Source organism: Haemaphysalis longicornis, unplaced genomic scaffold, assembly GCF_048455015.1.
Source record: "Haemaphysalis longicornis isolate Haplotype H1 unplaced genomic scaffold, Haemaphysalis longicornis Haplotype H1 scaffold_9, whole genome shotgun sequence".
Classification (NCBI taxonomy): Eukaryota; Metazoa; Arthropoda; class Arachnida; order Ixodida; family Ixodidae; genus Haemaphysalis; species Haemaphysalis longicornis.
Genome location: NW_027526460.1, coordinates 28632788 through 28660723, shown reverse-complemented (window position 1 = coordinate 28660723; position 27936 = coordinate 28632788). Strand labels below are relative to the sequence as shown.

The 27936-nt window shown below is 48.3% G+C and overlaps 2 protein-coding genes across 4 annotated transcripts in view; one reads left to right on the top strand and one right to left on the bottom strand.

The window, feature by feature from the left end:
* Positions 1-1112: 1112 nt before the first annotated feature.
* On the bottom strand, positions 1113-18344 carry LOC144151619 (importin subunit alpha-1-like). 2 transcript variants are annotated; one of them, XM_077682730.1, is made up of 9 exons: positions 18177-18344; positions 17855-17915; positions 17664-17792; positions 12110-12291; positions 10173-10428; positions 8641-8764; positions 7797-8242; positions 4654-4914; positions 1113-1318 (listed from the first exon to the last, which is right to left on the bottom strand). In XM_077682730.1, the coding sequence occupies exons 2-9, from the start codon at positions 17906-17908 to the stop codon at positions 1232-1234; spliced, it is 1539 nt and encodes a 512-aa protein (XP_077538856.1). In that variant the 5' UTR covers positions 17909-17915; positions 18177-18344; the 3' UTR covers positions 1113-1231. The 2 variants fall into 2 exon arrangements, with proteins under 2 accessions (XP_077538856.1, XP_077538857.1); XM_077682731.1 differs by lacking the exon at positions 18177-18344 and adding an exon at positions 17988-18104.
* Positions 18345-19001: 657 nt separating this feature from the next.
* LOC144151620 (protein phosphatase 1H) overlaps positions 19002-27936 on the top strand; it is a 20813-nt gene continuing 11878 nt past the window's right edge. The window contains exons 1-8 of one of the 2 annotated variants that reach the window (XM_077682734.1): positions 19002-19144; positions 19639-20362; positions 20423-20606; positions 20670-20932; positions 24106-24190; positions 25757-25875; positions 26556-26619; positions 27146-27253. In XM_077682734.1, the coding sequence (XP_077538860.1) occupies positions 20118-20362; positions 20423-20606; positions 20670-20932; positions 24106-24190; positions 25757-25875; positions 26556-26619; positions 27146-27253 (1068 nt within the window). In that variant the 5' untranslated portion in view covers positions 19002-19144; positions 19639-20117. Of the gene's footprint in view, positions 19145-19316; positions 20363-20422; positions 20607-20669; positions 20933-24105; positions 24191-25756; positions 25876-26555; positions 26620-27145; positions 27254-27936 lie in introns of those variants that run through there. The other variant, XM_077682732.1, reaches the window with a different exon arrangement.

The following is a 27936-nucleotide window of genomic DNA, read 5'->3' as shown; positions in this document are numbered from 1 at the left end:
TGTTGAGTGATCTGGTGTTTAGTAGTGCCAGAGGGAATTCCGCGTCCGGGTCCACACCGGTGGCAAAGGCTTGCAAGTACTGTTGTGCGACGGTAAGTAGGCGGTGGTTCTCAAGGCGCCGAAACTCGTCCATCGTGTTCTTGTCGATGTTGTCGTCTCTGTGTAGAATCGGTAGACTCCGTCAGCGTTGGTGACGTTGGTGCACCGGCTGAGAGCAACGTACACACCCTCCTCTTCACAGCTTTGTCTTCTCCTTCTTCAGCGGTTCCCCAACGGGAAGATGACGACGGTGGTTGAACGCGAAGCTATGTCGTGATGGATTAGCAACGTACACGCCCTCCTCTTCGCAGCTTTGCCTTCTTCTCCTCCTCCTTCTTCAGCGGTTCCCCTACAGGAAGATGACGACGGTAGTTGGAACGCGAAGCTATCTCGTGATGGATTCTTTGGTTGGCCAATCCCTAGGGGCATCCTGCCACAATCATCATCAGAGGCGCTGTGGACGGGGCACGGACAAGTAACATCCCCCCCCCGAGCAAGAGATGCTCCGCATCTAAAATGAGCAATTACTTCACAACAAAAGCTGACTGAGTAAACAAGAGAGGAAAAAGCGTCCGAGACCCTGTTTGCACTATACATGCAGCTACGCTCGTCAAAATTGGTCGACTAAATTGAAGTTCACCTCCAATAAACTACAACCTCTAGTGTGAATATTTTTGTTTTTCATCTGTTTGCAATGATGGAAACATTCACCCACTTTGGGTCATTTTTCATTGATTGTCGTGCAGCTTCCGGCACCGGAAACCAAAACTGTGCAAATGCCACAAAAAAATGGACGGAGAAGGAATGTAGTGCCTGCGGCATTACACCTAACAAAAAGCCAACTTTCATTGCTGCTCATAGCCTTGATGGAACCGGAGGAGAAAGAAGAAAAAAGATGCTTCAGCAAGTTTTCAGAATTCTGCTCAGCCCCCACTTTTATTGGAAAGCTGTTTGGCAGACAGAAGGGGTAGCCAATGAAGCAAGGTCGTGGCATATTACACCTTGTAGCACATGAAGATTTCAGACTACACTCTTGTGTCCTTGGGAACTCGCAGGAAAAATGCACCACAGGCTTCACTCACAGAACACCTTTAATACAAGAGTAAAAAAAACAGGTGAACAAACAGGCGGCCGTAAAATCAAGGCTATAAAACATTCTGTACATGGGGTTGTCGGGGATTCTGTACAACACTTAAAAAGAGAAGCCTTGATCTGAGGTGGGTGCCGAAAAGGTGAAGCTTTCAGCGCCATTTTCAGGAGCCAGGCTGTAGTCCTCCGTCTGCAATGGCAGAAGAAAAATCGTCACAAAAAGAAGCACACAAACAACTAAAACACAAGGAAGATATAAGACTGATGTACATCCAATACTAAAATGGCCTGCAGTTGAACCACATTGTATTGAACATGTTTACATTTAATTATTCTGTAAATCAAACAACTCCTGACCACTGCCAAGTTACTGAGGGAATAGTAGCAAAAAGTAGGCTACATCAAAACTCAATCAGCACACAGATGCCCCAAAAGACAAGCTGGCAATGCCCCCCCACGAACTCAATTCTGGTCTGCCCACAGCGCTCCTGCACAAAGCCAATCAGTTTCTATAGATGGTATTTGATTGATTGATTGTAGGGTTTAACGCGCCGACGCAACGCAGGCGATGAGGCGCGCCGTAGTGGAGGGCTCCGGATTAATTTTGACCACCTGGGGATCTTTAACGTGCGCCGAAATCTCGCACACGGGCGTTTTTGCTTTTCGCCTCCATCTATAGATGGTATTCACTAACAGTTTAGCTGTCAATTTTGAGAGAGAGTAGAAGAACAACAACACCCACTATTGTGCGTCGTTTGCCCTGTTTCAACCTGATTTGAACGGTGGTGTCAACAGATGTACAGTATAGACCATTTATAACGTAACCTCTTATAGTGCGGGACCGGATATAACGCGGGTTTTTGCGACCACCGGTTTGCCTCCCATAGAACTCAATGCATAACCATACCGCTTAAGATGCGGTTGGCCGAAGCACAATACCGTTTATAGTACGGTTTTTCGGCGGGTCTGCTGATCGACCGGCGCAGCTGAGGCATCGTTTTAGGGTAGCAAAAGAAAAAAGAAAGGATGAAATCGGCCATCTGACGCAGCGTGCACCCCTTGCCCTCCTCTAACGTAGACACCCAAAGAAAAAAAAAGATAGGCACCCTTTAGTTCGTGCGTACCTGATAACCACAACTGACCTTGCTTGATGCACCTCGGAAGATAGCGACAGACTCCCCATCCGCGCGCGGCAAGTTGATTTTATTAATCGTGAACCGCATGGCCCGTTTTCGCGCACGAATCGTGCACATCAGCGTTGCACTTTTTTTTTTTTTTTTTTCGTGCTCCTATCGATGATTCCGCGCTCGCGGTGGCTTTTTCGCGTGGCAGTGGGAGGAGCCTGACGACTTGCACCAATGGGGAGACGCGTACCTAATGGCGGGAGATTCGAAGCGCTCCGAGCCGGCTAGCCGCGCCAGAGATGTTAAGGCTTACCACCGCGGTATTTTTTGATGGGCGCTTTCACAAGCAGCGTGGATGGCAGTTTATATTCCACTTTTCGCCCACATTATTAGCTCTTTTCTTGCATGAGCACCTTCGCTTGCGCCCCGTGCGGCATTTCAGCGAGCGGTTAGAAGCGGTCGCTGGAACTTACTGGAACTGCCTGCACCGCTTCACGGCCAGTGCCGACGCCATGTTGCCGCCTCTTATCGCGCCGCCCACACCACGCCAATTGTATCCGCGCTGGCGTGCACTGCACGTTTTCGCGATACCAAATCTACCACGCGGTTCACGCTTTAGAACGTTGGTGCAGATAAGCCACCGCTCTTTCCCTTTACGAACATTCGAGCCGCGCGAAGCCGAAGATTTCCACCACCAGTACGTTGCGCTGATAAGCAGCCGCCTTCGGCATCGTGAACACAAGGTGGGGTAAAAAAAAAAAAAAAAAAAAAATCCCGCTGGCGTTCTTATCACGTCTTGCGGCATCTGTTCATAGACGCTAAAAACGCAGCCATGGTCTTTCAAAACAAACACAACGGAAGTTAAAGCTGTGCTCGCCGTTGTGAGACTGCGCTTTTGCCCTGTAGCAGCGGCTGATGTTAAAAATAATACGAAATATAGACCGTGCCTTCGTTTTTAAGTGCTGTGCATTTTAGTGATGATAAATATAGGTTGACTTGAGAGATAGGTGGCGATGTGGTTGAATTCGCGCGTGTTTTGGTTATAGTGCAGTACCGCTTATAGTGAGGATTTTTGCGGCTCCCGCAACATACGTTATAAGCGGTCTACACTGTACTGTTAACTCTTTCGTGACCACGACATGGCCACTGTTCATGGGTGAACGATGATTTTCGAACCTCTCACGAAAAATCTGCGCTTTGCGAACAACTAACGTCATCTGGCTTATTTCTTGAAAACTTATTTTTCCATTTGATTATTGTGTTTCCATTTTGCGAACGTAGATGGCGTCGGGAGTGAAATTTAAACCCAAGGTAGCGGCGAGTTGGGCGAAAATGGCCTCCTGTTTCACTGCGCTCTCTGCAAAGGCGGACAGCTCTTTCATTTGGCCGCTGCTGCTGCTTTGTTTTATCCCAACAGCAGTGACAACTCCAGGAACGATGTGTATTCGTCAGATTTTAGTTCTGATGAAGACGCCCCCATTGAACAGCCTCAGACTAAAACAGGTTCTGACAGGCAAGGTTCGTTTTTGAATTCGCGCTGTATTTATAAGCAAGTGCTTCCTATCTGACGACTGCGATTTTACTTTCATGTGTAGGGGCTGGACAATGTGCGGCGGGGATATTTTGCTAAATGCACCACGCCGTATTGAATTATCACCTTCGAGATAGCCTGGCATTTGTGTCAGATGCACTCAAAATTGGCAATTTTTCCATGGTCACGAAATAGTTACACTCACATTAGAGTCGACGCATTACTTTGCAGTCAATGGGGTACAGTTTGCAACGTAAAAGACACATTGTGTGCTTAGCACAGACAAGTACCGCCACCTCGTGAAGGCCGACCTAACCAGTGACGGCACACTTACATGGTTGACTGCACGCGTGCTACACCAGTTAATACAACCTATACATGGGGACAACTTTCTGTGTCAACAGAGAGAAAGCTATCGGGGGAGGGGGAGCGAACTGCTCTGTAACTGAGCCAAAGTAGTTCCCGGTAATCTGGTTTCGGTCTCTGCTGTTGTGTAAGTTACGTGCTTGATACAGCTCATTTCTTCGCATGCTGCATTTCCACGGAAAGTTGTCCTCCGTGTAAGTGAGCCAAAGTAGTTCCCAATAATCTGGTTTCGGTCTCAGCTGTTGTGTAAGTTACGAGCTTGATACAGCTCATTTTTTTGCATGCTGCATTGCCACGGAAAGTTGTCCAGGAGTATAGATAGTCTTTCTTCCAGGTGCGACATGGGCATTCGTTATATTCTGCAAATAAGATTGTCCGTACTAGCCACTTCAAAAAAAAAAAAGGGGGGGGGGATAGCAAGAAAACAATCCCAGGTGCTCCCAGCCACGTTAGTTCATTTCCCTTTCTTAATTTCCCTTCCCTCGTTTCTCGGACCCTTGGTACCTCGTCGGTGAAGTACTCCTCGACGATGCTCAGGGAGACCCGGTACACCTCGGCGTTCTCGTGGCGCTGCAGAGCCTCGATCTTGTCCAGGCCACCGGCCTCCTCAATCATGAGGCAGACGCGCTCACGCTCCTTCAGCCGGTCGCCAGCCAGCAGCAGGTTTCGGATGGCGTCCAGAGCCACCAGCAGGGTCTTGGGGTCCGGGGTGGACAGGAGGTCGCACACGGGCGGCAGCACGCCCGCCTGCAGGGCATACACCACCTGCGTGGGGAAAAGCAGGGGATGAACAAATAGCTCCAACACACTTACCCGCCAATACGTGCATAGCAATCAAGGCCAAAAAATTGGCACGTGTGAATAGTTTATTGTTGAATATCAAGTTCTTCAATGTGGCTGTGAATTGAAAAAATTCTTAATTCTTAAAAAAATTAAGAATATTCAAAGCTTAGAAACAAATAAAGCAGTTGTTTCACTGAACTGTGAGAAAGGAAATTGTGCCTTTTTCAGAATATATTCTGTGCAATGGGTGATAACTTGTTGGGAACCAGATGTATTGCACTGCGAGTGCTTACATTCATGCCCTGGCTTTCTCCGCTAGCGGCGATGGGCTTTCCCACGATGCACCATTGACGTGGAGCTACATGGCACGAGGAAGGGGCTTTCTTAGAATTAGACCAACTCCAGCCTCCTGGTTCTCTCTTCCCATCCAGATTGCACTGGCCAACACTCCCTAGATAAGAATGTCCAGCTGCATACTGATATGTTCCCTTCCCTCATGCAGCAGACACACAGGGTCCCCAAGCTGCCGAAAGAAAGAGCACTGCCCCATAATATGCCACAGCAGAAGGAGCCCAACCACCCCAGTTAACTCTTTCGCTACCGCGCCTATTAAAGTCGATCAATTTGATCTAAACTTTTGGGAGCGCCTTTTCATAGCGTTCCAGGCGTTTCTCGAACAAGTAAAGCTGTTCGGAGTTAGATCAGAAAATGGCCTTTCAAAATCAGTTTTTTTTTCTTTCAGTTTTGCTACGGAAACGGGATTTTTGACACGCTTTTGAATCACCTGGGTGTGCGGAAAATGGCGTGGTCATCGCGCGTCACTGCTACCAACGAAGAATGCGTGCAACTCGTAATTACTCTGCACCAGCGCTTGTTTTTTGCTATCAGGGCGTGAATGGGGAACTAGCAAACGATTTTCAATCGTCAGGTTCGCGCTCTGACAGTAATAATCCCAGAGATCGACTGAAAATGTCAAGCAGTGCCTGGTTGCAAAGCTACTTCATGATTTTAGGCAGTTTTATTGCCTTTGCGCACATTGTTCTAAGTACTGTGGTAGTTCTACTTACCCCAGGTCCATTCGCAAACACTTTACAACAGTTTTGGTTTCGTTTCTGCATCGCGAAATTCATATTTAGCGCTACTACGCAGTTACCCAACTTCCAAGGCTACCTGCCATGGTGCCTGAAGCGTCCGCGACTGATCCTCGAACAAAGCACGGCGCTCCTGATTTCCCCCACCCTAACCCAATTTCTGCGATAAGAACTTCAGATGCAAGTCAAAAGATCACACCCAGTCGCCAGATATCTGTTCCGCCGAGGACAGCGCTTCAAACCGGCCTTACTCTGCCAGCTGTTCGACTTCCAGTTTCATTTCCATGCGAGGGTATATCCGGGTGTCTAATGTTGCTGCTTAGTTGAACTGTCTATTCGGACGGAGTCTCCGATAAGTTTTTGTACTGTTTCATTTGAAAAATGTTAGGTGGCGCTGCAATAGAGGAGGCTAGTTGTGCCGATCTTTTTCATCGCGCAACTGCTATTCGGCCAAAGATCGCAGGGCACGATTCTAGCTCATCGTACCTCATTTTTGTGAGCAAGGCTACAATTGCGAGTAAGAAGATAATAAAGCTCAGCTTTATGTTTTGAGAGATAACTGACCGTGAACGACAACAAGCATCAGACACGGCGTTCCGTTTTCAACTTCATGCATGTTTTTTTCCGCATCGCGTGCTAGTCCCAAATATTTTGCTCACTGTAAATGAAAAATGAGCCATTGACATGATGTTTTTACGTTATGTGGGGGCAAATTGGTGCCTCTGATAATGACAAACCGCCAGGTTTATTCCAGGAAACCACCCGAAATTGCACGTTTTGAATTGGAGGTTGGGCTTCACCGCATGACACGAGCACCGTGCACGCTAACATTTTTTTTTTATATCTGACTAACTGTTCCGCGCAAGTCGACATTTTTTTCTAGGGCGTGTTTTTGAAATGTTTCCTTACAAAATGTATATTCTAATTTTTTTCTACTACCGGTGGTTTGATAAACACAATTCCTTTTTTATCATTTTTTTTCGGCAACTTGACAAAAATTTTGATTTTGACATTTTTTTTACAACTATGATATATAAAAACCTTTAAAAAACTGGTGTTGTTATTGGAAAGGCCGTTAAATAATCTGCATTTTGTATTCCTGCAATTAGTGCCTAACCAATTTTTTAGCAGGAAAAAAAAATGTTTTCGTGGACACCTAAAATTAGTCAATTTTCCGGCGATAGCAAGAGTTAATGAGAAAAAAAAAAAAAAAAAAAAAAAAAAGGTGCAGCTTGTCCTAGTGGTGCAAGGATGGACAAAACAGCAGAGCTGGAGGTCAAACTAGCTTCTTACACTTTTGCCAAGTCTTCCTAGGCTTTGCTGTTTTGCTAGATTTTGCGATGTTCTTGCTAGGCTAGGCTAAGTGTTGAGAGGAGAGGCCAAGTTTATCCGGATTTTACAAGGCCAATGTGGTCGGTCTCCCACACTGACAGTGGATCCCAGCGGGGAAAAAGCTAGGTCGACCCCCAGCTCCGCCGCTTCTCGTCTTGTGTCACTTAGTGCAAGCTGTGCCAATTTCTTTTGGTTTTAGTAGACCAAGGAAGACTATCACCTTTAAAATAGTATAGTAACGGGTGCACATACGCATATGCCCCTTGTGCTCACACCCGAGCATGCATTAAAGCCGGCTTCACTGCTACAATACCCCGTCTAAAGTGGTGCACGCTTTACAGGTGGCGCAGTTTTTTTTTCGTGGTCTTTTTTTTTTTTTGCCAACGCCACCGGACCAAGCTCGAGCTCCAGCCGCTCCGCCGTTGAAAGGGAAGGGGGTACCTGGTCGAGGGAGCCTCCCGAGGTGAGGTTGGTGACGGCCCAGGCGGCCTCCTTCTGGGAGCGGGCGTCGCCCGTGGCCAGCACCTCGATGAGGGGCTCAATGAGGCCCGCATCCACCACGGCCTGGATCTGCTGCTCGGTGCCCGCGGTGATGTTGGACACGGCCCAGGCGGCCTCCTTCTGCAGGTTGGACTTGGGGTGGCGCAGCAGCGAGCGCAGGGGCACCAGGGCCCCCGCGTCCAGCACCGCCTGCGTCTGGGCGTCGCTGCCGGTGACCACGTTGCCCAGGGCGCGCAGCGCAGGCGTCACCACCGCCACGGGCATGCCCAGCAGCTCCACCAGCCGCGCCACCACGCCCGGCTGCTGCACCACCTCCTCGATCTGCTCGTTGGCGCCGTCCGTCAGGTAGGAGAGCGCCCAGCACGCGTCCGACACCACCTCCCGGTCTGCGATGGCACACAGACGGCGAGGGAAATAATAGGCCGACGCACCGTCTCCTCCTTCTGGAGCTGTTTGTGCGACCACAGCCAGTCGAGTGCACCATCAAACAGCAGGCGCTAAGAAGCACCTGCTGTTTGATGGTATACTCCCGATGGTGTGCCCATAGCCAAAGCAAAAAAAAAAAAGCTTGTGGTTAGTCTTATCTGGTAGCTAGCTTCTTGGCCAATCTTCCACAAGGGTATGCATCATGATCTAACGCTACCAACCAGCCAACCAACTACTATGACAACAACTTCCAGCAGGTGAAACAGCTGCGTCCAGCCATCAAGCGAAAACACAGGAACGACACAAGAGAGTTCTCTGGCCAAGAAGAAAGAAGCTGGGGTGTCAAAGAAAAGCTCACCATGGTGATGAATGAGCTGTGCCAGGGTGGGGAGGCACTCGCGGATGGCCTCGAATGGCGGAGGTGGGTTCTTGTTCCGACACAGATTGGACAGGGACCACGTCACATTCCGGAGAAACTGGGCCTGCACAGCAAGGCATTTCACAACGCACTTTAGTCTCTCCCAAGGATGGTTCTCAAGCCATTTTTGTTGCACCACAGCTGTCTGCCCAAATTTTTTTTATTAACCATGCACTAAATTATATCGGTTATTCTTACGGACTAGACTGTGCAACAACACTATGTCTCCAAGAATTTCGTGCTATACTAAAGTACTGATATTTCGGTCAAATAAAGTACAGGACAGTTTTTGCTTATGCCAGTAACAGTTCTGTTGCACTATACAATGCAACAAGGATAATGAAAATCTGATTACTGCAACAAAGGACACTACTGGCAACAGTTGGTCCTGTAGAAAATGCACGGAAGGACAGTTCAAAGAACAGAAACAGTTATTTAGAGGACTTTGAATAGCTATGCAAAATATTCGTAACAGGACTGCAATATCTCGCAGCATTTCCTCTGAAACTTGTTTAGTACAAAAAGTGACCATGCAGCAGCCACTATCATAATGACACTTCCGTTGCCATAGCTACGCCAACCTGTGGGGCCCTCTGGCACAACTTAACCGCAGAGATGTTTCATAATATAATGGTTGCCTCATTTTAACGGCTTTTTTCTGCCATTCATGCATCTGCAAGTGAGACATTATGCTGGAAGACAGTGCCTCGATGTATCCACCGATACCAAGACAGCAAGCTGCGCTCCGTGGCGTTGCCCCAGAGATACAGCACTACGAAAATTTCCGCTTCAGTTCATTTTCGCAACTGTTCTGTCACCTCAGCTGATACAACTATTTTTCTAAACAAGGTTCGACAATAAATTTGGACCCACAAAGCGCAAGATGGAAATGGTGACCTGATATTTTGGTGGGATGCAGCCTTTGGATCACTGAAATCGCATTTTTTTTCTTACTTCCTGGTGCCCCCCAAAATAATTTCGTCCGCCAAAATTGTGAGAAATGTCTCTTTGACAAACTGGACTGTTGGGTTCATTGCAAGATCACGAAATAGCATTCTGCAAAAGGAGTTATTTTGGGAACAAACTAAAGGAGTGAGACTTCATTAGGCGAAAATCAGAAACGCCTGTGTGTGTGTGTGAGATTTCGGCGCACGTTAAAGATCCCCAGGTGGTCAAAATAATTCTGGAGCCCTCCACTGTGGCGTGCCTCATTGCCTGCGTTGCATCGGCGCGTTAAACCCTACAATCAATCAATCAACTAAATGAAGTGATATTTTGAGCTCACAGTGAAGTGGCAGCCTTCTAAAAAAAACTGCGGCCACACAGAAATTGCACCTCGGTTAGCAAAGCTGGAGCTTCACAGCGTGGCTTCACGTAGTTTGAGCGCACTAGATCGGTCTACAACTCTTCAGTATCACCAAAGCTCTTCTGCGATACCTTATGCGTGGCAAGGAGAGAGAAACAAAACTCACAGGTGCGTCGGGGCGCACCAGGGCCAGCAGGGGCTTGAGGACGCCCGCTTGCAGCACAAGATCACGCATGGCGGGCCCATCGCCTGCGATGTTGCCCAGGGCCCAGACGGCCTGCTCGCACACGTTGGTGTGCGACGAGCACAGCAGGCGCACAAACAGAGGCACCGCTCCCGCCCGCACCACCGTGTCCGTCTGCTCGCCCGTGCCGGACGCAATGTTGGTCAGAGCCCAGGCCGCCTCAAACTGCAGCGCGGGGCTGCACAGACCCATCGCGAGGCTTAGGCTCCAAGCTGGGTCACTCATCAACCCTTTTCAGAGCGAGTTATCAGGAAAATAAAGCTCAGTTATCATTGGAAATAAAGTTCAGCAGTGAAGACATACCGTATAATGCGGAATATAGGTCGAGATTTTTTACAGAAAAATTTGCCGAAAAGTCACCCCTCGACCTATAATGCAGTCACTGGCAGTTGTCATCTGGCGACCGGGCAGCCCATCGAGCCCATCCAAACCCCAAAGGCACCATCGCCACCACCATCAATCGGACGCGACGCCATCTTTGTTTTGTTGCTTCTCTCGCTGTCGGCGAATGTGTGCGTGCTATTTTGCTCAAAACGAGTTTAGGCACTTGGTGCCAGTTCACAGCAGCATTTAAAAGAAAAGTTGGGGGTTTTCGAAGGCCAATGACGTGTCCGCCTTGCGCCAGTTCGGTATCACCAAAAGAAGTGTTGCTAGCGGCGTTGCTGAAGGGGCAGCTCTCGGTATGCAACGCTCGGAAGGCCTCGTTTCATGGGCGCTGCTCTGTGCACCTGTGCTGCCGTACAAAGGGGCAAATTTTGTCCGCTAGCGTCGTGCGATGTCTCTACGAATGGATACTTCCAAGATGTTTGCTGACCGCCTGCACAGACTGGCTGTCGCTCCGGTCTGCACACGAGTGTCCCACGCTTTGCACTCGCTTCACGATGACATGGTCTTGCGAGTGTTTAATTAAGAAGTGCTGCATAAGCAATTCCCTGGACTGCACCGAGGACGACCTGCTGTATGGGCGACAGCGAGCCAGAAGCAGTCGTCCGACGATACTTCAGACAGTTCTAAATGAGTAATCTGAGACGAACAAGTTATAGTCTCAATAAAACAATGGTTGGCACCTAATTTTTTGTTTTGCATTTTTCTGCTACAAGGTAAGGGGGTCGACCTATATTCCGCCTCAACCTATATTCCGCATTATACGGTACTTGTCCCCTCCACAAAATACACAAGGCTGCAGCAAACACCAAATTGGAGGACAAACAAGTTGAGAAGCGGGGTCTCAAAATTGGCATGCTTTGATAGTCCATCCGCCCGAAAATCTCTCAGGCGATAGGAATCTAGACTGTATGTGTAAATACTTGAACGACAAACAACACTTTGCGACACGGCTTGTACAATTCTACACGTGACTTCTAGGAGCATTTCTGTGAGCTACAATCGTCGCCATCCCCACTTGAACCGCTCAGCCAGCACACTCATCTCTTGCTCTACGGAACCGTGCTACATGGCCTCCGAGAACCCGCACGGTGGAATCTCCAAGGCCATGCTAAAACAAGAGAGCAAGATAAGGCGCTCTACGGTGCATCAAGTAGGTGTTCTTGGTGATACCTTTTCCGTCTAGTTAAAACATAAGAAAAACTGAAGCTTTTACCATAAGGGAAATTTTACGGTTAGGACACAACCTAATTTATGTACTACTTACAAGATCGAGTTGTTCATGGTTTTTAAGTGAAATTGTGGTTATCAAAAGCATACACCGGCAGTTACAAATTATCCTGATGGCAACACCCTAATGCGTGTCGCAAAGGGATAAGAGAGAGGCACAAGTCCACGCGGCTTCAGCAGTCAGCTCCTACTGAAAGCCCGCTAAACAAAGTGCAGCTGTCAGTGGGAAGCGACCCCCAACGCACCACTGGTCCTTGGCGAGGGAATTCACGAGGACTGGCACCACACCGGCCTGAATCATGGCGTCGATAGGCGGGTGGCGCTCTCGGGAGAGCACCTTGCGCACAGCCTGCGTCGCTCCCAGCTGCACCTCGGGATCGGGGCTCATCAGGCCGGCCACGATCTCCTCCACACTGCCAAACGAGCCCTGCATGCCGGACACACAGGACTTGCGGTGAAATGCTACAGGCATGCCCGTACACCAACAGCCGGAAGAAACTACCCGGAAAAGCCGTTCAAGAACAGTCAACAGTTGTGAAAGGCGCTTTTGAGATTTGTTTAGGCACGGCATTTAATGTGCATTCCGCACGATGGTTGGCAATTGTCTAATGCCTATGGCATGCGGCAACTTCAATTGACAGTTCAATGATCACTTGGTATAAGACATCACTGCTAAGCACTGGTATAAGACTTCACTGCTTGCCACACCAGGTGTGATAGTTTTCACCTAAAACAACTACATAACCAGACGAAGCACAACCTAAGATGTCGACACCCCTGCTACACCTATGAGAGGCTAGCAGCCTTGCAAATTGTTTTGGAGAAAGAACAAGCGCAATAGAAAGCTGAAACAGTGAGTAGCAGCATTCCCAATGCAAGCAAAGCACAAAACTACGCTGACTAGTAACAACTGGTACAGTCATGGACGAATGAAACAACAATAAAATGTAAACCATACACACAAAATCGAAAAACACTGCTCGTTGAGGTCCAATAATGGCACGCTATTGGTATATTTGGAAAGCCACATTTCCCAATTTTGATTTACGTGGAAAGAAATTACGCTATTTGTGTGTTCTGGTTTCTATTTTCGTGTTTCATATGTTAATGACTACATCTGTGAACCACGTGAAGATAAGTCAAGCAGACTGCCACACTAAAAGAGGAAATGAACGAGAGCTGTTTCAGGCACTATCCCGATTGAAACACTGCTGTCCAAATAATGTGACGATAAATAAGGAACCCTCTCTTTATATTTCTCAGTCCATTACAGTTAGAGGACCAGGCTAGGCTGCCCAAAATGAACAACATTGCATTCAGAGGGGGCTATCGCATACAGGTTCCTACGCAGTCTCGAAAAAGCCACGAAGACAAAATACTAGTTTGGTTCATTTTTTAAAAAGACTGCCTTCTCCCAATAACAATGACAGCGACTTTATCGCAAACTTCAAACAAATAACCAAGGTATTTTTAGAGGCGGGGATGCTGTAAAAAAAATGTATTTGCGGTATTTACAAGATAAAAGGCTGGCCGCCGCTAGTACACAGAGAAATTAGTGGTGGTACCAATTAGACGGCTCCTACCCACTCAGGAGGATTGGCCAGGAAATGGGTGCTTTACCGAAAGAAACTACAGGTTTTGAGAAAAAAATATTTAAATATTACAATGCATTAGCAGCAGAGTATTAGAGAAATAAATGCAAGGAGATTATAGGCAGAAGTATAAAAAATTGCAAGAAACAATTATACCTCATCGTCCTCTTTTACGGGGACTAGTTGCACAATCCCTGTTTGTGGAAACTGGCAAATCCCCCCATAACCACATGGTTTGCTAGTCGACTGTTGGTGCCTCGTGTCAATGTTAAAGAAACCCCGAAGCAGTGACAACTCCCCCGCCAGTTTTCGGTGATTTCTCTACGACATGCTGCGTTCGGCAGCTGCCAACCTAAGCCACCACACCAAGAAACACGACCGAAATATTGCGGTGGGGTCTCGAGTTGCACACTTACGACTGTCTTTAGTGCTGGGTGATATTCCGTCCCTGAAGGCGAAATTTGAAAGTCATTACGACTTTCATTTTTTTTTCCAGTTAATGAAAAACGTCTTTCGTGGTAAGAATTCTGTTGAGCGAGTTACCAAAGGCTAGTTCTTTCAAACCGAACGAAGGTGTATTTTGTCTTCATGGTCACTTTAATGAGCTGGACCTCTAAACCATAGCTGCCATCTACAAACTCGTCTGGAACTCAAGCACTCGCGCTATGGAAGGGAAACAAAAAAAGTGAGGGTCGTGCTAAAACACTCAGCCTCGACAATACGAGGCCTACATCCCGCGTCCGGTTTAAAGGAGCCATAAAGAGAAAACACAAGTTTGGTTCATTCAAAAGATTGCAGGGGTGAGACAGCCCAAACAGATTTGGGAGCAGTGTTTGGAGCAGCAAAATTTCGATTTTGGAGCAGAAGAATCTTGATTTGGAGCAGTTAGGGACATTTAATACATCGTCTTGTGAGCTTAAAAAATCATTATTTCAGAAATTTGCAGGGTCATGTGCACATTTCAATCAGTTTTGAATACACAAAATTCTCAAACAGCCTTACCTGAAAGAGTTTTTAAGAGTATCGCAAAGTACTAACTGGTGTGACAAAACTGCCGTTCACATTAGAGAGTTTTAGCAGTCTGTCTGTTCTGTTGGTTACTTTGTTACCGGGTTGGCGGACCGGTATGCGCCTGTGCGCGCGGAAGGGCGAGGAGGCGCGGACAAGGCGAAGGCAGGTCCGCGGGACTAATCCCCCTACGGCTACGAATGCCCAAGTGGCCAGACGAGTCCCGGTGAGCACGGTAACTACGTACACGACGGAACAGACGGACTGCTAAAACTCTTATCAAATTTAAGGGCTGCGCAATTGTGGCGTTTTTTTGCAGTTTTAATGCTAAAGTTATTATTTTTGTAATCCCAGGCTGCGTTGTACAAACGACTGTAGTAACGGCAACAGTTGAACAGCTTCGAGCTAACGGTCGCATAGCCCAACCAGCCTACCCGTTTCAGTCCCCGGGGCACAGGTTAACCCTATGGTCATTTGAGTAGCGTTATTGTTTAGCCACCTAGATTTTGGCATAAAATTTCACTCTGCATACATAAAGTGTTATAGTCGCGTGCTATGGCAACCGTGTAGTCCTGCAGCTATTGGGCGCTGCCTGAACAGGTCGCAGCGCCGCAGCAAAGCCCGCAACTTTCGTGTCGACCGTTCCATCCCCGAGGCTCGCAATCGTGCTTCGAAGCAAAGCAACACCTCAGCATTTTACAACAGCACAACCAGCCAAAAAATTCACTTCACGAACCCGATTATAGACGCACGCACCGCGTTTCACACTCAAGGACAAACCACGCCGACGTCGTAGGCCCCACATTTCAATGAACTTTTTTTCGAGCCGCCCAACTTTCCGTAATCTGGCACCAACCTCAAACCACATCCCCGCGTTAACGTTACTGTCCAGAGCCACAACAGATAGAATGAATAGACTGGAACCCAGCTGATAGCGTAAAATAAACCAGGGAAAATATCGGCGATACGCACTGAGCGCGTTGGTAGCAGCCAGATCAGGCGGCGGCCATGTTTGTTGCCGCAGCGATGCCTAATCGAGAAGGCCGTTTCCGCGAACCCGGACGGAAAGCGAATCGAGTTTTAGAAGCTATCGCTTGCTTCGTTTCAGTCTTTCTATTTGTGCCATTTCTGTGTTTGCGATTGACCGACGATAAAAGCGGTGACCGGGATGCGGGAGGCTTTCGTCCCCGCCGAAACTGACATGAGCATCAAAATCCGTGCCGTTGAGGCTCTTCTGGAGCAGTTCGGCGCAATTTTCGCCATTTCCGTGCTTTTGGAGCAGCTTGGCGCAGGAAAATGGAATTGTATCACAAAGGCGCAATATGCGCAGCCGTCTCACCCCTGAGATTGTCTCGTTAGAATCATAATGACACCACTTTTAACGTAAACTTCGCTCAAATAAGCTACATAATTAGGAAAAACGGGAATGGTCATGCGACCCACCAGCTCATTTCCCGCAACAGAACCTGTGATGTCACATGGGCTAAGCTCTGCGATTGGCGGAGGCTGGCAGAAGCAGACGCAAATTAGGTAGAGCTTACAAACTAGACGAACGAGCGATTTGCGCTTAAATTTAGGGCACATTCTTTACAAAGCAATAGGAATGATGGGACAAACAGTGGAAGTTACGAAAGCACATGTAAACATAGAAGTACTGATGCATTCTGCTGTTCGTACTGCGCACAGCATGCTTTGGTTTAGCTGCACAGCACTATGGGGCTTGGGGTTGTCTCAGACGACACTGGCCGATTGACGCAAGCAACGGTGTCTTACGTGACCCCATTTGTCGAGCGAGCACTGTTTCAGGGAACGAATATTTTCTCCCAGAACAAAAACAAGCCAGGTTTAAATGCGGGCAAAAACAAACCAAACGCTTGCCACGGTATGGTGGCGCCATCTAGGTTACGGAACGTAAAGAAACGCGGGAACAAACCAACACCGCTGTACAGGGTGGAGACAACCTTTGAACGGTCCCGTGCCGCCGCAATTGGGCCAACGGGCTCAACGCGTTATTCTTTTCGTTTCCCACGAGACCTAGCAACGCGAAACAGACAATACGATTCAAACTTCTTCAGTAAACCGCGTTGCGGCGATAATTTTAGCGCGGTTTTGACACAATGACTTGCTTCGGCGGCGAGCGAGCAACCGAACATGGCGGCGCCAGCGTTACGTGTCTCTACCCTGTACGGCGGATGCGTGAATGAAGGTACTCTAGGCTGCAGAGCGGTCGGTTCCCGTGATGTCACTTGGGACCACAAAAACGCACGACTGAGCGGGAAAATCAAAATTTTAACCTAAATGGTTTAATTTCTCAGTGAATAAAGCACCGTTTGTATCCGGACAAGCGCTGGGGGCACTATAAAACACGAAATCTTTCGAATAAAACCAACTTGCATTTTCTCTTCATGGCTCCTTTAAGGAAGCACAGCTGCCCAGCATTGTCCAAGACTCAGCGACAGGTGCATGCCACCAGGGTTTGATAGAGAAAGAAACGCACCAAGGAAAACACCAAAGTACAATGACTGGACTGACGGTAAATCAACAAGTGAAGCTGACAAAACCCCACAGATGTGCCAAGAAAGCAAGGGAGGAACGAACCATGGTACAGCAGCAAGATTCCGGCCTCGCCAACAGTGCGGCATTAGTTCAGTTCCCAGAGGCAGGCAACTGACGAACATGTTTCACAGATTTAGAGACCTCCGCATCACGAAACTCTCATACCTGCAGCTGTGTACGTAATACGCTGAATAAGTCAGCACATTACACAGCGGACGTTGCGCTATCAAAGCGAGTATTCTGTACTGGACAGTCATCTGCCAGTCAACTGCTACCAAACATCCATACTGTCAATAGAAAAAAAAAAATCGAATCATAGAATTGCTTTACTAAGCCTTCACGTTAAGATTCAAATTACAGCATCGCCTTTTACTCAGCTAACCTCCAGATTCAGTGCATTTTATGAAAGGTACATTTGTCCGAGTTCCCCAACCCGTTTATTGCAGCCCTGTTTTCACGCCAACCGGTATATTTCCAGTAATGCGGCATGAGCAGACGATGCGCCAAAGGTAAGGAACTTGTCACTTCCACGCGGCAACACAAAGGTCTCAACCGCAAATAAAACGACCGTTGCAGCGACCGTAGTCACACTGGAAACTATTCTGAAAGGCAAAAAACACTGCAGACAACCAGCGCTACGTACCTTGTTTTGCTCGTGCAGCGGGCTGACCCCATCTTCGCAGACGCTGACATTCCTACGCTTGAGGATTTGGTCGTCCTTTCGCTGCTTACGCAGTTCGACACTCACTTCGTTGCGCCGCCGGCGCATTTCCTGCATGACGACGACTCGTTACCACAACCATTCTCCCGCGAAGCACGACAACACGGGCTTACCTGCTGGTCTTTACCCTTGTTTTTGAAGTTGACAATTCTGTTTTGGGTAGGCATGGTTGACCTGCACAACGGACAGTTGGTTAGGCAGGTTGTACTAACACAGTAATTCAGCGTTCCCTCCGCGTAAACGTACCCTATTCAATGACCAACCGGTTACAATTAATTTAAAATCAACGTGATTTTCAAACGGTGCACGAGGTCTTCCTCCGAGTGCAGCACCCGTCACAAAAGACGCGGCAGCCGTTGACGCACGTTTCACGCGCTAACCCTAAAGGCTGTTTACAACAACGCAGTTCAATAAGCCGCGCAATAGCGCTCTTACGTGTTTGCCTTCTTCCGTGGAAACCAAGCCGTAGAGCGAATAAAGAGCCTGGCAGTAGGTATTCGGCAGCTTAAGTTGATGCGTCCAGCTCAAGATCCAGCTCCACGGCTCCAAACGTACTGAACGGACAAAATTTAAACGCCACCAGGAGCCGCAGCGCGACCTCAGCTGGCTCCTGATTGGCGGGGTCAAGCAGCTACCAGAGCGCTCCCTAGTGTCGCGCAAGCGGCACAAGTGGATCGTGTGCAAGTGGAACGTGTGGCCTCTGCGATCTGCTGCCGGCGGCGCGGAGGCAACGGCCACGTGTGGGCTCACATGTGAATGCCGTAGTTTCACGCAGTAATACTTGTGTGAAGTGCAATGCTGGAAAGCGCAAAGCATCGTACCCATGTCTTGCGGCGGGAAAATGTACTAGAAAAAAAAAAAAAAAACTAGCGTGAGCAATTAGGACTTCTATTACTATGGTACTGTTCCCCACCGCAAATCACTGGGCTTCTTTTATAATTTTGGAGAACTGCTCCAGATCAGCTTTGTATTTTATTTGCCCATTAAATTTTTATGGCGAGAGCTGCTTTGGGCTTCCCGAGAACTGAGCAGGATCAGCGAATAAAAGGAACCATGTAACTGTTTGCTGTTCGTTTCTGCATCAACATCTACGCACCTTTTTTTTTTTTTTTGTGCTAGCACCTTCTAGCAAAACAAACCCCGGGGCACATCGCCTTGCGCAAGCGTACTGTGCAAATAGTACAACTGGCGTAATACGGTACGACATGACTGCTTCAGCTTCATCCATTGTAATTCTTTACAAATACTGATACGTCAGCGGGAAAAATCAAGCTGGTGGTTCGGCCAGTACTGCTTCCAGCCGGCCTTGCACTCCGTGCGCTGACGTTTCACTGTACTAATTCGTTTCCTGGAACACGTTTTTTTTTTTTTGACAGCCGTGGTTTATGAATTTAAGCAGGCAGGTGAGGCTGCAGGAGTTTGTACAACTCTGTTTCCGTGTTTACGCTTATTTGCCCGTGCGTCCCGGTTGGTGCACGTGTCGTTTCGGCCAAGCGCATTGCTGGCGTCCTTCAAATGCATGCGCAGTCACTCTGCTTGGTACGAATTATTATAGCAGTATATCACTCGTGCGTAATGATTTCGATTATGGGTCCTGTGGCAGTGTCACACTGGCTGACTTTACACGCGTACCGCAGCCACCGCAGCCTCCAACAGATAGCGCAAAGGAATTTCAAGTGGCGGTTCTCTTAAACGCTCAAATCGTGGTGTGAATGTCGTTATTGATTACACAGTGCAGCAGGGTTCAAAGAACGACAGTTGAAAGCATTCATATGACGGCTGACGGCCGGTTTGATGGGAGCTTTGAGTGACGGCTGATGACGACGCCCCCTGCGGGCACCACAAGAGCCGCGCCATTGACGCAACGGCACACTAGCCTTTGAATTCTGTTTGACAGGCCCTGGCCACCCTGGCAGCCTTGCAAGAAAAGTCGCCGCACCGGCCTCACTGACAAGCGATATGTGCTGCGCTTTGAAACTGTTTCGCCTCGCAACACTTACGTCAACGTCTGCAACCATCTTGCCCCGGCCCCCAGCTGTGTGGTAGCGATTTTGCTGTTTCAGCGTTCGAGCTCCAGCTGGATCAAGCGTCACTACGGAACTAACCGAGCCGCGGCTTGCTCTGGCTTCGCTACGCCATTCATCCCTTTAACTTGTGCTCGCGATGTGTCCGGCTGCCGCTTCTATGCCTCGCTAATCGGCGAGGTAACGAAGGCCCCTGTGTTTACATCACGTGGAAATTCGGCCGGCGTCACTTCCGCACACGCCAGCTTGCAGCATGGCAGTGATCTGTGTCGGCAGCATGTTTTAGAACAGCGGCCGCGGGCGGGCTCCTCCGGTGCAGTAAGCGCTGTCGGAGGCTCGGTGGCCGACCAGCATGTTCAACCGCTTCAAGAATGCCATCTACAACGTGGTGGGCGGCCTTGACGCCCTGCCGGCGGTGCGGGACGGCGAGGCGCCGGGTGACGGCGACAAGCTGCCACTGAAGTTCAAATACACGAGGCCTAGCTTCCTGCAGCTGACCACGGACGACGAGGTGCAGGTGTCGGCCGACCATGTCATCCGGCCCATCATCGTGCCCCGAGACATCAGCAGGATCCCGTGGAACGCCGGCTATGCAGAGTGAGCTTCGCGCGCGGGGGTGTCGAGTGCGGCCATTCATTCTGGCGGTGGCCTGTGCAGGGCCATCAACGCGGGCAAGAGCCTGCGCAACGAGGACCAGGCGGCCGTGTACCGGGGCGCCGTGCGGCGCGGAGCGCACGGCGACGGCGCCGAGCTCCCCTGGGTCTACTTCGCGCTCTTCGACGGCCACGCGGGCTCTGGGGTGGCCGTGGCCGCCTCGAACGTGCTCCAGAAGGTGCTACAGGTGAGCGGTCCCGCCTGCGGGCTCATCCGGACTGCGGTCACAGCACGGTGTTTTGCCGCGCAGGACAAGCTGATGAACGTGATGGAGCTGCTGGTGCCCGACGGAGGCGTCCAGGCGGTGCCAGACGGCGGCGGCTTCCTGCCCTTCGGCGACCGCAAGATCACAGCCGACAGCCTCGTGATCGGCGCCCTGGAGACGGCCTTCTGGGACATGGACCAGCAGATCGCGCGCGACAAGAAGCACTTCAAGATGACCGGCGGATGCACCGTGCTCGTGGCGCTCTTCATCCTCGGCAAGCTGTACCTGGCCAACGCGGGCGACAGCAGGTAGCGAACAGCGTTACTTTTCCCTTCACACTGCCGCTTTCTCATTTCCACATCAGCTGTGACATGACATGCGTTGCGATCATGTGCGTTGGTGTCGCGCTGTACAGTGCAGTCGTTTCAGCAGTAAGTTGGCAGCGAACATTTATCACGTTTGAACTGTCGGCGTGGCTACAGATCATTTGGCTTTACGGCTATTTCGCTATGCTTCCGTTCGCGCTTCTTTAGTTTTTATTTTTCTAAACTGTATAAACTTGTGTTGCAGTGAAACAGGGTTTGAGCACCTGTTATTTGTAAGGCACATTATTAATGTGAAATTATTTGTGTTTTCGCAAATACACATGCATACATGGCCACGAAACACTTGAGCCAAACGTTACGAATCTGCGCTCGGTAAACAGTTTACAAAGTTGCTAAGACCCACTGCGATGTATATGTAATAAAACTGTGCTGCAGAGCTCGATTCAATTCCTAGAATCGCAGCCAGCTGTCAGTGTCAGCTCCAGACTGCCTAAATGAACTACTTCCACGTTCCGCGTAAAGTTTTCACCGCTTCACTGACTATTCTTCTGACGTCGCACAATCATTCCATTTCATTTCATTTATTGTCGCCTTGAAAGCCCAAAGGCATTACATAAAGGGGGACTGTGTCTTTCATACTTCTGCCATAAAGGTGCCCTTTTACATTACAGCAGTTTCCTTGTCAATTTTACAGTGTTCAAAATAATTGCTTTTTATGCATGCGGCAACCTCCTGAGCAAACATTTTTTTAATGGTGCCTTTTACTTTTTAATATCATACTTGCCAGAACATCTGAATAGCTTATGCAACTGTCCTTACAAATGTCGGTTTTTGTTATTTCTGACATGCAAACGTGCCTTTAAAAGTGAAAGCCGAAGAGGGAAACTTTAGCTCCTTTATTCAAGAATATTCGTACACTCACAAATGTTGTACGTTCATCCTTATACTAAACTGAAAAAAAAAAAAGAAAAAGCTGTACTGGCTAACTTTGTTGTTTTGTACGAATGGACCAACCCTCCTCGATTGCCCTTATCAAGGAGCTATATTTCTTTTGACGTGCCTGATGATGGCTGACGGACACAATCTAGTCCTCTCCCGCTTGTGCGAAACGCCCGTGTGATTCCTTAAGCGTTCTTATCAGATAATTGTGCTCGAACAACCCTCTATCGCCTTCAGAACGGGGAGCACGCCGTTTTATGGCTTCTTCCGCCACTCACAGTTGGCAGTTGTGTGGCAAGGGGAAGTCAAAATTCTTCGGTTTGATTTAAGGTGGAGCTTTCTCGTGGTCTGTTTTGGGGGTTCTCTACATTTGGTAATCATCCTGAATCAACTGTTGTGCTGCAAAGCGCTGCATCTTGCTCCAATAAGAAACTTCAAATTGAGCTAGTATCGGTGGTTTTGTTCTTTGATATCAGTATAACCCGCTGTAAAAACAGATGTTGTTGATCTCTGATAGATTTTGTTGCTGCTCTAAATCAGCCATTGAAAATACCTTATCTCTCGCTCAGCAATTTTTCGTTGTCGTTGTAGTCAAAGTGCTGTGTTTCTCTCAGGTAATCATAATCATTAAAATTAATTTGGGTTTGTGCGCTGCATTGTCTTTATCCCTTGTTTTGTTCAACATAATGGGGTACCCTAAGTACTGGCTCAGGGATACTTTTGCTAATGCGCCAAAGAGCTGTCGTGGAAAAAAAATCCATGAGCACCAATACTGAGATACTTTTTTAACTTCAGAGATGGGTAGTTTCTGCAACCAGTGAGGCAATGGCCCATCTATGCATTGCAAATTCCACATTCGTTCGTATGGGGAGTCACAATAACAAAAGCAAATTTTGATGAAAAATACACATTTAGCAAAGTGGATCACTTACATTAGCAAAATGGATAGTGAAGTAGATGACCTCTGTTAGTTGTCTAGATAACATAAACATACCATCTTCTGAGAACATGTCAACTCATGACGAGGAATCAATGTAACAATATGTTTATGTGACATACTAGTATATCATTTGAGAAATTCAGACACTTGAAAGTATTTGCAAGATCCAATTGCAGTGCTTCTGTATCGCGGGATCGCTTATCCCTGGTTTTGTTAGGCCTCTTACTATTTCATGTTCGTTTATCGTATAAAAAAATGCCTTTTGGTGTTTCCGGCATTGGCAGCTGTCAGGTGTGCTAGGTGGTGTCGTCAAGAACATCTGGAGCACGTCCTCAGTGTACTGAGGTTTGCAGTTATCACTGTGAAATTTGCCATAAATAAATGTGCACACAGGCAGATACACACAAACACTGATTTGATTGTAGGGTTTAACGCGCCGACGCAACGCAGGCGATGAGGCGCGCCGTAGTGGAGGGCTCCGGATTAATTTTGACCACCTGGGGATCTTTAACGTGCGCCGAAATCTCGTACACACGGGCGTTTTTGCTTTTCGCCTCCATCAGAAAAGCGGCCACCGCGGCCGGGAATTGAACCCGCGACCTCGTGCTCAGCAGCACAACGCCTTAGCCACTGAGCCACTGCGGCGGGTTACACACAAACACTGTTGGTGTTCTTCAGTTGCAGTTTAAGTATGTGTTCTGTGTGTAGTGTACTGTGCTTGGGGAGAATTTTATATGGCAATAAACTTCACAAACGCACACAAATTGTTCTAAAAATGTTTTATAACCTGCTTAAAAAGTAAAGTACATAAAAAGGCAAGTCTGCTGCTAGTTACTTCATTTATAGAAGAAGAAAAACGCATGTGCGGAAGACATGTTGCCTTGATAGAAGTTTTTCATTAAAAGCAAACCCCCCTTTGCCTCATGTATGCGAGGTTGATTTCACCATTCAGCTGCATGGTATTCCTTTCCAGGGCATGAGCTGCTCTATAGGCATATTACTCCATTCTTTTTGTTTTCATTTTTTGAATGGCAGTGTCTCTTAGTGGGCCTGCTCGGAACCACTCATTAATAAAAGGCCCTTTGTGCAGCTGTGTGGCTGCACCTGAATTGAGCGTTAAACTTCCTGTAACACGTTTTTAATTGACAGCAACAGTAACGAGGTCTTGTTGAAAGCTTTTTGCTGGAGAATGCCGCTTATTTGTAGAAAACAGATGGGGGTGGTGGTGAATAGTCGCATCACTCATGGCGTATGTGCTTCATGGGCTTGCACGCAGAGCCATCATATGCCGTGGGGAGAAGGTGATCCCCATGTCGTGTGACTTCACGCCCGAGACGGAGCGATCGCGGATAAAGCATCTGGTGAGTTCGCATCCCAGCAGCCCTTGGGGGCCTTTGGCATGGCTTGTTGGAGTGTAGGAGAGTGCTTGTGTGGGAGAAACTGGATAGGGAAGTGGATGACTTCTATTAGTCATCCAGGTAGCATAAAAATACCATCTTCTGAGAACATGTCAACTCATGGCCAGGAATAAATGTAACAATATGCTTATGTGGCACAGTAGTATATCAGTACAGAAATTCAGATACTCGAAAGTATTTGGAAGATCCTATTGCTGACAGATTTTTTTTTTTTTTTTACTTTGAATGAACTGTATGGGAGGGGAACGGGAAGTAATGTGGAGGTTTGCCAGTACCTGTGCCTATTTGAAGTGCACTTTTTTTTTTTTTTTTTTTTACCAAATAACCTCGTTGGGGTATATAGTTTGCATTGGTGTTCTTGTGCAGCAAGCTTGTTGGCATGTGCGTATGTTGCAAATAATGTTACCTGCTTTTTTCTTCCCCATTTAGTTATGGGAGGGGGTGTTTTCAATTCTCTTAGTTGTTGAAATATCACGTTATATCCTTAAAATTTGGCTTGATTTTGACTTGCTATTCAAAATGAAGCCACTATTTATCAATTAGTACCGTTGCTCCCTAGCAGAAGAGGACCCGTAGCTTCCTTGCTTTGAAGTGGGCACCCATTTTATCGCTCGCATATTGCAGTTGTCTGCAGTTGACAGATTTTGGCCGACCACATTATGTCCGAGAGGGCCCGTGGGGGCTGGCTGACCTAAATCTACCCCGTTCACACCACACACCGAAGAAACTACAGACAGTACTGTCCTCTCACAACTTTGTTTGTTTAACCCCACATACCTGGGGTGCATATCTTGCATACCGAGCCCCATATTTATGACTTACAAAGGTAACAAAAATGCAGAAGTGTTGCAAGTTAGGCAAAAATGCACCTTGGATGGAACCAGTGCAGACAACACGGGAGGCAGAGAAGAGCACACAGGACAGGTGCTGGCCCCACTGTACAAAACACCTTATACAGAACACCCCACTATACAAAAAAAGGGTCTTACATGGCCTTTCAGTGTATTTCAGCCGTTGAGACAAACTGAACAAACAGAACAGAACAAACTTAGGGCAGACGACAGTGATCAGGCAAAGTCTAGAATAGGTCTTAATAAATCGGTCACTGAGACACACCACTGTACAGCGCTACTTACTGACACAAATCGAAATTGGCCTTGGTCTTAATACTGTCCGGCACCATGTGTCGTATGAATAGTGTCGAAGCCTTCAAGCAACGCCTTCGGTTTGAAGTGTGGTTGTTCAGTAGTTTAAGGGAGCTTGAGATTGCATGCAGAGTGGTGGAAAGTGTGTATGACGACGTATAATAGGCACGGGAATCGAGCGCCTGTCCTCTGTGCTCTTCTCTGCCTCCCGTATTGTCTGCACTGGTGCCATCCAAGATAACAGAAATGCCAGTGTGCGATGTGTTTGGTACCCGTTGCCACCAGTGGGAAGTGTGCCCCCCCGTTTTGTGTGCGGAGCCAAGAGTGCTAGCTGTGTTTCCTCTGCTGTGCCTCCTTTCCCCAGGGCATGCAGTGTCCCGAGCTCCTGGGCAGCGAGTTCACCCACCTGGAGTTTGTGAGGCGCCCCGTGCGCGCAGATTTGGGCAAGCGCCTCCTCTGCAGGGACGCCTTCATGACCGGCTGGTGAGTGCGCACTCTCTGTGGGTGCCCAGGAGCACCGAGAGGTGTCGGCTGCTGATGCGACTATGCGGTCAGTTGGCTTCGAGCAGTCTGCCGCGGGCACAAAGGTTCCTGTTGCAAATTATTTTTTGCAGCTGAGGATTCTTATGTAGCCCAACAAGACCGGTTAGACCTGCTCCACGTAACATGGGTGCTTCTTGCCAAGAGTTTTGTTTACCAAGATCTACTACGGAATCTCCTAACTTTGAGGCGCTCTTTGTAATGAGTGCAAATGTAGTTAATTGCCACGTAAAATAATCTGCTTTAAAGGCCAGCCTTCATGCAGTGAAAAACTGGTGAAGTAGTGAGTGGTGACTGGTATCCACTGCAATGCAGCAGCAGTAGAAAGAACGGCTGCCCGCCAGCAATCTACCTGAGCTGTCTGGCATGAGTATGAGGTCATCTAAGTAGGGATTTTCTATTTTAGGGCAGTAAATGAATATACAGTGGCCACGTTAAAACTAGGGCTGCACAGTGCGAGTGCTGATTGACCTTGTGGTTATAAGAACGGAGGTTGCTTCCAGCAAACTGTGTTGCGTTGTCGGAATTTGCTAAAGACAGCGATGTGGTTAATTTTATGAGTGTTCTGGCATTTAAACTCTCCAGTGCCATTTGTTTGACAGAATATGCGTTTGGCTGTGCAGGGCCTATCGGACAGTGACTCCCGACGACCTTCGCTTCCCACTCATTTACGGCGAGGGCAAGAGGGTGAGTGCGCTTCTTGAGGGGTGCGTCCATGCAGCCACTCCTGGTTGCCAGTTTTGCACACTCATTTGGCGCAGCAATTGGAGTGTGGATGCTTTTTTGCTACACTTCCCCCACTCTTTTAACCAACCATGCCGAAAAATTTGCTGAAAAATTCGTCCTGGTCCAGGACGAATTTCCTTTGTAGCTTTCCTTTGTAGCTGTATGGCTGCATTGAGGTGGATGTCAAACTTTCCTTCGCAGAAACTTACTCCGCCTTGGGGATTTCCCGTAAATCTGGTCGATTAGAGCATGCTTGTGTGCTTGCACGGTGTCCATGTGTAACAGTGGGAGCCGTGGGTGGGTGGCAGGAGCCCCCTACACCCTCGACGGCACAACTTTCCCTTTGAGTTCTGCAACAGCTGCGAACTGTGCCATGTTTTAAATGAAGTGCTTTGACTCTGCCAAAAAGGGGCGGCAGTATTCTTCGGGGATCGAGTGTGCATCGCAGTGGGGTGCCAAGTTTGGGGCGGGCCCTTTTTCTTTGCAGAGCCGAGTGCTGGCCACCATTGGAGTGACGCGTGGCTTTGGGGACCACGATCTCAAGGCACAGAGCAGCAACGTGGACATCAAGCCCTTCCTGACACCCGAGCCAGAGGCAAGTAGTGCACATGCAGGGGGGGGCTATGACTGCTGCCATTCACATCTAGAGGGGAAATTACATCGCCAGAACACACAAACAGAGTAGAAGGCAGGAGGGTTGCCAGGTCTGGCGATTTGTCGCCAAACCGGCGATTTTCGAGACACGTGGCAACGGAAATTTCAGTGTGGCGACTTAGCTACATGCTGGCTCCTTTGGGCATTGGTGGTTTTATGTGGTTCTGAAACCTTCAGACGCCCCATTTTCTACAAAAAGAGCCTAATATGACCTTTCACTACATTTCAGCTGTCGAGACAAACTGAACTAACAGAACAGAACAAACTTTTAGGCAGATACCGGTGATCTGCCAAAGTCTAGAATAGGTCCCAACGAATTAGTCACTCAGACACACCACCAAACAGCGCTACTTACTGGCGCAAATTGAAATTGGCCTTGATCTTAATACTATCCGTCACCTGGTGTCGTATGAATAGCGTCAAAGTCTTCAAGCAATGCCGTCAGTTTCAAGTGTTATGCTTCATTAGTTTACGGGAGCTTCAGATTTTGTTCAGAGTGGTGGTAAGTGTGTATGACGACATATAATAGGCATGAAAATGTAAAGAGCCAGCGAAACATGTAAGACATGGTGTGTAGTGAAGGCACTTTCAAGTCATTCATGTGTGTTGAGTGCTTTACCCAAA

Coding starts and splice junctions, on each gene's coding strand:
- LOC144151619 (XM_077682730.1), bottom strand. CDS start 17,908: ATGCCTACCCAAAACAGAATTGTCAACTTCAAAAACAAGGGTAAAGAC. Junction 8,765..10,172: donor TGGTGCGCCCCGACGCACCT/GTGAGTTTTGTT, acceptor CTTGCTGTGCAG/GCCCAGTTTCTCCGGAATGT. Junction 1,319..4,653: donor AGGAGTACTTCACCGACGAG/GTACCAAGGGTC, acceptor CTGCCATTGCAG/ACGGAGGACTACAGCCTGGC.